The sequence below is a fragment of the Scatophagus argus genome, chromosome 4 (assembly GCF_020382885.2).
Source record: "Scatophagus argus isolate fScaArg1 chromosome 4, fScaArg1.pri, whole genome shotgun sequence".
Taxonomy (NCBI): Eukaryota; Metazoa; Chordata; class Actinopteri; family Scatophagidae; genus Scatophagus; species Scatophagus argus.
In genome coordinates, this window is record NC_058496.1 from 24856890 (window position 1) to 24867310 (window position 10421).

Genomic DNA, 10421 nt, shown 5'->3' on the forward strand with positions numbered 1-10421 from the left:
GTAGAGAGGAAAAATCTTTTCTATTCCAGATGTTCTTTATAAGCTGTTGCTGTGTTTAATATGTCCAAAGTAAATACCTAGCTCTAAACAATATGCATCTTATGCTGAATGGTAATCATTAGCATCTTGGCATAGTGCTTCTTGTATCCTCAGGTCCTTGTTCAATGGCTAATTAGTGGTCAAATCAATTGTACAGGGAAATCTGTGGGCCTGAAAGCATTCTCAGTTTCAAGTTTCCATCAAGCCAAGCTGGTTTGCTTTTGTTAATGTGTGCAATGGCAGACACATTCAAGATTTTTTTGGTTGGTTTTGGATGGAAAGGAATGTAACATGGATAACTAAACCTTGTAATTATCTTGTAGATTTTGACTAGGAGACATTTAAACAGGTGTCAATAGTTAAACTTAAATTACATGTCTGAGGAAATGACATTCTTTACAAATCATAGTGTGCATGCTCTGAACAAATGCAATTTAAAAAAACAACTTTTGGGGAAAAAAAAGAAAAACATGGAGATATTATTCAGCCAGTTTGATGATGATACTTGCTGTGAGGAATAACGACAGCTTCAGAACACTGTTTCTTTAACACATAAGGAAACATCGGAGACTTTCGTCATAACTCCATAACCAAAGCAAAGTGCAGGCACGTGTCTTGATTTGAACATGCAAGAAAACAACAAAGGAGTTTTTTACATGGCAAATACCTCACAGTTATAATCTAGCTAACTACAAACATTAATGAGAGAGTTACTTGTTTGATACTCGTATGTGAAAGCGCTGATGTAAATTTAGACACAGTGTTGCATATTTCTCTACAGTTTGCCTTACGCAAGAAAGCTGGTGTGACAAATCTAGAAGGGATAAAAAAGTTATAGAGTCAAATGGGTCAAAGAGGAGTCTAGAATTAGCGCTGTTCATTAGTGAGCATTTGAAGAGTGGGGTTTCACTGCTTAATCCTCAGGAGGCCCAGGGGCCAATCTCAAGAGCCTTTACTCCTTAGAAGGAGAAGGAGAGCAGACTTGTGTGTCTTCTACTACTTTTCTACTATTCTTACCTATGACGCAGCTCCTGAAAACTTCAAATCTTAACAATAATCAAGAGTTCCTAAATGACATCTTTAGTTATCATTTATTTAAGTTATAATACTTATAATCCTTTACAATTCCTTCATATTGTCTATCTAAGAATTTACAGAATGTGTCAATGCAACAAAATTTCATGATGCAAATAACAGCTGAACAGTTTAGTATACTACTTTGCACCTAGTCAGGAGTGTGTTAAGTTACCTCCTACAGCTGCTGCTTCACATTAAAAGACTTTAAATGGCAAAGCACGTTTTTCTTGTGAAGCTGCCACAGGAAACACAATGTGTTTGTCACCGTGGTTAGCACAGATAGCACCCCTTTATCAAAAATCATCTACAAAACAAAAAATATTTTCATCAAACGATCATTTTAAATTTTGGGAAAGGGTGCATGGTACAGGAAGAAGCAACTACAGTGGGCTGCGAGATGAAGAGTTACAGACAACAAGCCGCACACCTCCAGCTCGTCAGCAAGGCCACCAGCTTTACTGTGTCCTGCTGTTGTGCGGAAAATTACCTGCACCACGTGAAATCAAATTGAAGTTATTTTTGACTGACTTTTTTATTACAACAACATGAGTCTGGCTGCTCTGTGAACTGAAGCAACATTTTTGTTATTTGTTTGTTTCAGCAAAGTCACCGCTGTTTGCTGTAGTATTAAACTATGCTTGCTGTTGCCATAGTAACCCGAGGTTTTACCAAAACAGCTGGAATTGAAAACTTCTGAAGGATTATATTATATTATATTAGATCATATTGTTGCAACATCCTGACTGGTGAATGGAATTAAATGAATAACTTTTTCCACTTGAGCCCCACAAATGTCAAACCAACGAGAGGAGCAAAGACAGAACCGAAATCTACGACGAGAACCAACTCATCCAACTTTAACAAGACAACAGTGAATATAGAACTTCACTGCCCTAAGAAGAATAGGGTTAAAAAATTTATATATTTTCAGGGCCTTTAAATTCTTTTGACAATTTACGAACCCCCAAAAAGCTTATCATTAACAGCATAACATTTGCAGTGCTGTTCATTCAGGTGCTCACAGTATTCTCCTGAGAGGCTGACTTTTAAGACAACATTTACTTTGAATAGACCATTAAGTTGTTCCGAAGAAGTGGGAGATTCGCTCTTGTGGGAATATGCAGGATTTAATGAGCTGATCGGCAAAAATTTGAACTATGGATTGGAATCCATTTATTTAAGAGAAGATAAACAAAATTTTGCCTTCCAGGGAGTAATATCAATGTGATATGCCGAAGAACCCCAAAGATGACATTTTAACTGTGAATCTGTTCTCAAAGGAGGCAAATTCGCTCAGTTTTGAAAGATGAAATGCATCCAGTGAATAGACCAAATAGCACATTTAGTCCATTTAGTGTTAGATTACTTTAAAAGGTTATACATGTCAACCTCCATTCTTCATTGTGTCACAAAAAGAAGATTCTGCACTGCAGCAACAAACTTATTTCAAATTGAAGTATCTCCCATTTTCCATCATTTTCCATTCAAAGTCTGTTAGTCTATTCAAAATGATATATTCTGTGAAAGTGAAAAGGCAAGGCCAGAAAAAGTTTATGTGGAAAGTTTTTCACTTTCTCCATTCCTTTCTGTGGTTACATAAGTCAATAAAGTCCACTTAAAACCAATTGAAACCATACACAAAGATACACTGTTAGGATATTAGGCAGCTTATTAAAACATAAAAATTTGGGAGGGGTTTGAGTTAGGATTGTCGACAATTTTTGCCCTGTAAATATTTAATTCAAAGCACAAATTAAATGGCTAGCAAACTGATTTGGTTTCCTTAATCTTAAGATTTCAGCTATGTGCTTAATAACATTTCTTTCCATCTTGATCCTTGGGTATCAAACAGCAGTGAAAATTATCCAAATAAAAAACTTGTTTGCTTGTTCGTTGGAGAGATTTCAGCCATAGGTGAAGGAATATGTAATTACTTTTTGGCGTGGATGGCACCACCATGTGGTCATTTCTAAAGCTTGAGACTCTCTGATACATGACAAATTTGTATGTAAAAGTACTACAAATTCTCTCCTGCCACATTCTCTCATGCCACATTTTTGCAAACAAAACAGCTCTCATTCAAACTTCACCTATTTTAGCAATCCCATGAATCTTACCACTTACCAGTAATTTATCACTAAGTAATTGCACAGGTTGAAGTAAACTGCTATAACTTCTGAATGCAACCACACATTGATGACAGGTGTACACATGTAGCCTCTGTGATGTTGCATAATTTGCTTGAATTTCATCTATTGATGGTGAAGTAGAAGATACATTTAAATAACCATACGGCAGCTGTCATTAGTCCAACTCAACTGTAGTCTGATTCTCATGGACAGCATTTAATTTAGTTGTGTGGTTCCTGTGTGCACTTTAATGACTTTAATGCAGATCTGAATCTATATATTTATCTTTTATCTATTTTCTCTCTTTTCTTTCTTGTGTTATATTCTCTTTAACTATTATCTATATTGTTTATACTGAAGGCTGATCAAATTATCCTGCGTAAATGTCCATTCGGCCTTGCCATACAAAACAAAGCAAAGGGTCTGTGCGAAGACAAAGAGCAAAAGCAAAAGTGGCATCCCTTACTACAAGTACAGCACCACAATATGTTTTCTGCTACTGTTGTGACTGCAGAAATTGATCTCTCTGCCTCCATTGTAATGGATGTCTGCATGGTTGCTTGATTGCTCAAAGCGAGTGCCAAAAGGCAGCTCTCCAAAGACACTCTCCCCTCTTCTTTGATTCTTAGGTTCTTTGATTGTGATACTATACGTTTGAGTGTATACACACACACAGATATATCTGTACAATATATATATATATGTTTTTTTCTTCGATATGTCACCGTATGGACATGTTTAAATCTGTTCTTGCCATGCTTGCCTCAAACCGCGTGAGTTGGTCATACCACAAAAATGGTCATTTTCCCTTAATATCACTATATAAATATGTTCTGTGCTTCTGTAACAAACACTGAAAAAAAAAACTGTCTGATGTGGGCAAGATTTTTGGATTATTTGAAAAGTCGCACGGTGCGCAGTGAGATAGATAAGACGCTATTCGATCAAATGTCTTAACTTAAAAGCTTGTGAAGTTGAACAAACCACTTCAGCTAACATGAGATGTCATCATTAGCACAATCAGTACAACACTTCCCCTGCCCTAACATGCCAATTACATCTTAGTCATAAACTCCTTCAGATTGGCATGAAGACTGGCAGACAATCCATTTATGACTCATACAGCAGGTCTGTACTTTTTCCTTCCGAATTTGTTTCTTAATCAAACGAAAGCACTAAATATGAAACTAATACGGTGAATGTGACATGTTCTCTTGACTTGCTTAGGAACAAAATATGCTTGAATAAGTGGTTCTTTCATGAGCCCCACTGACTTTAACTCATGGGAGGAAAAAAAAGTCAGAGGTGAAAATTTAAGAGAAACCACACTAAATGGGTGAAATAACCGTTTTACGAGGCTGATAATGGCCAAGAAGAGCCAACAGTGGCAAACTACAGGTGACGGGTGACCACAAACACCAACCATAATCCAACTGGCGGCTCTCATCTAACTGTGTGAGGGCCTTTGAGGGGTTCAGAAGATAACGGTGGGTGTAAAAGGATCCTACGTGGACACTGTTGTAGCTCACTTGTTTCTTAACCTCAGAATGGGTAACAGATGTGCAGGATTTAGAAGTGGAATTTTTTTTTCTGGATAACAAAGCCCTTGAAGCAGTTGCTCATGTAATATAAGTGTGTGTGTGTTTAGGGGGGAATGATGGTGTGTGTGTGTGCGTGTGTGTGTCGGGGGGGTTACGGAGCTCCTCACACACAAACTCCCCTCCCACTTTGATCTCATTGCACCAAGGTTGTTCTTGTGAGAGTTCGTATCAGCGTCTGGAGTAAAATCTTCTACTTTTTCACCACATACTTCTAATTATTAACGAGATGAGCCAAGAGATAAATAACACTTACCCTCTCTATCTACTCCACCAGCCTGTAAGAGGAAAGAAAAAGCTCGTTAAATGTGGTACAAGCCAGAAGGAAATCATGATCTGAGAGCCTGAGATGTCCAGCAGGAGAAACACTACCGCCCTGCAGCACTTTAACGCTGGCTGGGCTGCTTGTAAAATTTTAACAAAAATGCCTCTATTTTACATGTCTTATGTAACAGGCTAAAGTCATGCGTGTGCAGTGTCAACATGTATTTCACAGAGGAAGCAGTGTGTGCGCTCACAGAGCCAAACGCGTACGTTTGGAGACACTTAAAAACCTGCTGTCGGCCCACTTTTTCCCTGTTCAAGACTAGATTTATTTTATACTAACGGGACTCAGTTTGAGAGGTGATAATGCGCACATTTGAGAGTAAAATGAGGCAACTATGAAGCGATACATTCACTTACCTTGTCGGCTGAAGTCAATACAAATCCTACAAGTAGTAACGCTAGTGACAGGACAGCCATCACGAGTCTTAAATGATAAAGAAGAACTTTATCCCAAAGTCAAAATGAAAACAAACAAACAAAAAGATCTGGCAAAGAAAAAGCGTCTACGCAAGCGTGACCCGGCTCATTAAAAAAAAAAAAAAAGTTATGAAAGTGGATGTGAAGACTTTTTTAGTTCAAAAGAAAAACACATAAAGTAGTTAAAGTTTCATTGAAGCAGAAGTGAGGCGGGTTGCGACACTTTTGTCAGTCAGTCAGTCAGTGTTTCTTTCTTTTCTGTTGACTGAGTTTCTAGAAAGTTTTGGTGGAGTTAGTAAGACATCCCCTCTGCCGCTGTCCGGACAGAGCCGCAGTGCGAAGCTCTTGCAACCTGGCACTTGGCTCCCCTGGCTAATAAACGACAAGACCAGCCCTGCGTGACGTCACTCTGCCCTTTCTTGGAGCCTGAACACATGGAGGGACAGAGGAGGAGGAGGAGGAGGAGGAGGAGGAACCCCCTTTCCTCCTCCTCCTTCTCAAGAGGATGTCCACTACAAGACTCAACATTACAGTGGGCCTAGCTTTACTCAAAATAAAAGCAAAACAAAACAAACAAACAAACAAACAAAAACACCCAAACACACAGGTGGGAGAGGTAACTCCAAAATCAGTATCACACTGTGGAAAATTCTCCATTACAAGAAAAGTCCTGCATTCAAAGCCTTACGTGTTAGTATGAGTATGTACTGTAAGTACCAGCATATCAGTTTTACTACTGTAACTTGTACTTGCATTTTACTGCTGCTGTGGATGTTTAAGGTTGAGCTCACTTGACTACTTGTCTCAACTACTGTTGGGATGTTTGATGTGCAGCAGTGCATACAGCCGGTTTTCAGCTTTGTGACAATGCACTCTACAGATCATCCAAAAGGTTTTATAAAGCTGTGAGACAAATGTCAGAGTAAAAAAAACAGCATATTTGCCTCTGAGATGTAGTGGAGTAAAAGAATAAAGTTGCATGAAATGGAAATACTCAAATGATGTATAAGGACTACAGTTCTTGAAATGTGATTGTATTTATGCATAAATTCACGTGATGCAGTCACCTGTAATATTCGAATATTTGACAAATTAAATGTGAGACATCACTTGCAAAAACGTTGTCATATAACAGATATGTATAATACTGTACATTATTACAGCTGTAAAAAAACAACATTCTTTAGTAAAGCAGTTCAATGAAAGGATGACTTTTATGTGTTTATGTCAGACTGATTCATTGAGAGATGAGAGTATTCAGTTCTTCAATAGTAAAATGTAGTAAAAATAAAAGAAATAAAAAGTCAGGAAAAATAAACATAATGTTGTGTGACATTTTTTCTTATTTCTTTAAGAATCTTGTGAAGTCCTGACCTGTACACACACAGAGTACATATTAAGAGTGATTGTAGTGGTACTAGCAATATTAATTATACCGCCTACCCTTCCTCGTCTGAACACATGGTGGGACAGGAGAACAAGGAGAGGCACTCGGCTTCTAGCACCCAAACTGATGAGGAAAAGTCACAGAGAAACTAATACTAATGCTGGTAACAATAAGACAGTAAATATAGATCATTACATGTGTGAATCTATACTGAATCAAATAGATACTGGTGAAAACTAAAGTCACTTTTACTTTTGGGAAGATATTTTTATTTCTGTTCAATTCTTCTCTTCAGCTCTATTTCTCATGTGTCTGACTATGAGTCTTCAAATATTCCAACAACTGAATTTTCCATGAACCATTCGTGAGAGTAGCTGACTGAAACTCTCCAGAGGGCGAGAGCTACATGTAAAACCTGGTTAGGGGGCATAGCAATCATTCACATTAATATGAACTTTGGTCTCTCTCATTACTAACACCACATCATTTACTTCTTTCTCTCTCTGTGTGCGTCTTCTTCCATGTCACGTCTCTTTCTAAGTTCAAAATGCCATGGCTCTAGATGTAAGAGAGGTCCAGTGGGACATTTGAATATTAGTACAGAATTTCAGGGTGAGCAAATAGGGGCACCTCCAGTCAGAGCACCAGAGAGATCTGTAAATCTTTGGGAGAATACATGAGCAAAAAATGTCTCCAATGAATGCTGACTTCACAACAAGGCAAATGGTTTGGGCCCACACTTTCTGAATAGCAATGACACTTATAAATATTGATGGCTTCACATGAACACTGCATATCCTATTAAAACACCTCCGACATGTGAACTGGAATTCAGATGGCAGCAGAACGTATGTAAAGGGATCCATTTTGATTTCCCAGCAGCAGGTACCTACTGAGAAGGAACATTCAGAAGCTCTGATTAAGTAAAAGCATCAATACGGTGGTCTAAAATACTCCACTACCAGTACATGCTTTAAATTCTGCATTAGAATCCCACTTAAGTAAGAGCATGAGTATAATCCAGAAAGGCAAAGTATCAACTTCTGTGACAGACATATTATTCCAAGTTTGAGACTCATTCTGACTTTTTGGTTAATAAAATTATTTTTGGTACAAAGACAAAATGAAAAGTTTTGTTCAGTGACTTTGTCAAGAGAACTGAATCTGATATTTCATCGAGATTCTCGTTGTTTTCATTATTCCAAACAGAAACAGTCATGATTAATGCTTTAAAAACGAATTTCCATCATGCATGTTTTCTTCAAACCGCTTGAACAAAAAAGTTTTGACTCTGGAGCAACACATGCTGGAAAGTCTGCAGATCTGCTGCTAATGTTTGAAAATTCCTTTAATGAGTTGAGTGAACTCTCAGCACTCCATTGATTCAGTTCATAATTTCAAGTCAAAAAACACACCAACAATTTGTCTTTACGGGTTTTACGTGTTCCAAACAGCTGACATGGAATTGAAATTAGTCAAACTTAAATATGTAAAGGTTGTAGGTTCCACACATACCTGTGTGATGTTTTACAGCAACTGAACAGTCACAAGGAGCCCAGATACTGCTTTTTCTATAGGGATCACATGCCAAAAAATGAAGAACCACTGGTTTTATCTTTAACACTGCATTGTGTTTTATGAAATGCTCATTTTTATGAACTGTTATTTTTATGCAAAGTTTTAACCAGCAACTATAACTATGAGAAATAAATGTAATGAGGTAAAAACAAAAAAAAAAGAGAGAAAATGAACATTAAACAAAAAGTATGTTAGGGCATTTTCAAATGGGACCTCTGCACTTTCTGCTTGCTGCTTGACTTGAGGCTTCATTGTGATGAGAAGCTGAACTCTTCCACTTTTTGTCAAATACTGGAGGGCATTACCCCAAAATGTAGCAGCAGGTTTGCCTCTCGGCCTGAGCTTACTGTGTGACCTTCTCTCTACATACATCTCTTTGATATCTCAGCACCGTGTGAAAGATTCAGATGTAATTTGCTGACTGAGGCATTTTGGTTCAAAGGTGAGAGGTCTTGCTCAAAGGCACCAACATAAATCGAGAAAACATAAAAGGAGATGAGACTAGTCTTACATCAGTCCTGTTGAAAGTACAAGAGTCAACCAGGGCAAGAAAATCAGAATTGTGTGATTTTAATCTTCTAATCCAGCCACACTGTATATCAGTCTTTAAGAGTTTGTTTTGTGCCATTATCCAGGGTCTGTAAAATGCTTCAAGATGGAGGAAAAAACAGAAAATTAGACCAAAAAAACTGCATGAAACACAAAAGTGCATATTTCATGTCACACCGAGTGAATTGGATCCAAGAAAAAGCAAAAAACATTTCATTACATTCTGTGTCAGATTGTATGATGATCACATTGTGTGAGGAATGTCTGGATAATTGTAGCTGTACACTTTAAACAGAAAAAGCATCCAAGCAGGGATACAAGAGGCACCCGTCTGTTCTGAAAATGCAGCATAAAGAAAAGCAAGCATTTTGCCATTTCATGCTCTATTTTGTTTTGTCTTGTCAAAGTCAAAATAACATCACGAAGAATTTGTGTGTGTGTGTGTGTGTATATATATATATATATATATATATATATATATATATATATATATATATATATATATATATGGCAAGTGGCAAAAATGAATATATCAGCAAAATATATATATATGATTTTGCATCACAATATCTTCTTGTACTGACTACACACAACGTCAAACTTTTGATAAAGCCATGTTCAGGCACAAACATAACTTGTTTAAGGCTAAGTAAAGATCTTAGTCAGAGTTAATATAGAATGAGTTCATAGTGACTTGAAATGAAAAATTTCATCCAAACTACAATTTTGGTCTCACTTTAACCAAAGTGCTTTTGTTGCCTGCCTGAATTTCAGACAGGACTCAGGATGCGAACCACGGACTCTGGAGCCAAAGTTCTGAACTCAATGTAGCGCTAAAAAGTGTTGCCTATGAACAGAAACCAGACACTTGAAAACGCAACACAATTCTGAAACAATTATGAAATATATAATCATAATTATTGGTGTGGAGCGGCACAGTGGTGCAGTGGTTAGCACTGTCGCCTCATAGCAAGAGGGTTCCAGGTTGGAATCCCGGTCTGGGCCCTTCTATGTGGAGTTTGCATGTTCTCCCTGTGCCTGCGTGGGTTTTCTCCGGGTTCTCCGGCTTCCTCCCACAATACCAAAAACATGCACATTAGGTTAATTGGCTACTCTACATTGCCCCTAGGTGTGAGTGTGTGGTTGTCTGTGTTTGTGTGTGCCCTGCCATTGACTGGCGACCAGTCCAGGGTGAACCCCGCCTCTCGCCCGTACTAAGCTGGGATAGGCTCCAGCTCCCCCACATCCCTGACGGATAAGCGGTATAGAAAATGGATGGATGGATGAATGAATTATGGGGCACAAGGTTGAAACTGAGGG

General features: G+C 38.0%; 1 protein-coding gene across 1 annotated transcript in view; it reads right to left on the bottom strand.

Annotated features, from left to right (window-relative positions):
• Positions 1-5963, bottom strand: part of adamts3 (ADAM metallopeptidase with thrombospondin type 1 motif, 3) — a 115742-nt gene extending 109779 nt beyond the window's left edge. The window contains exons 1-2 of the mRNA XM_046385976.1: positions 5528-5963; positions 5100-5121 (exon numbers count right to left, since the gene is read on the bottom strand). Coding sequence (XP_046241932.1) covers positions 5100-5121; positions 5528-5587 — 82 coding nt within the window. The 5' untranslated portion in view covers positions 5588-5963. The remainder of the gene's footprint in view (positions 1-5099; positions 5122-5527) is intronic.
• Positions 5964-10421: the final 4458 nt, after the last annotated feature.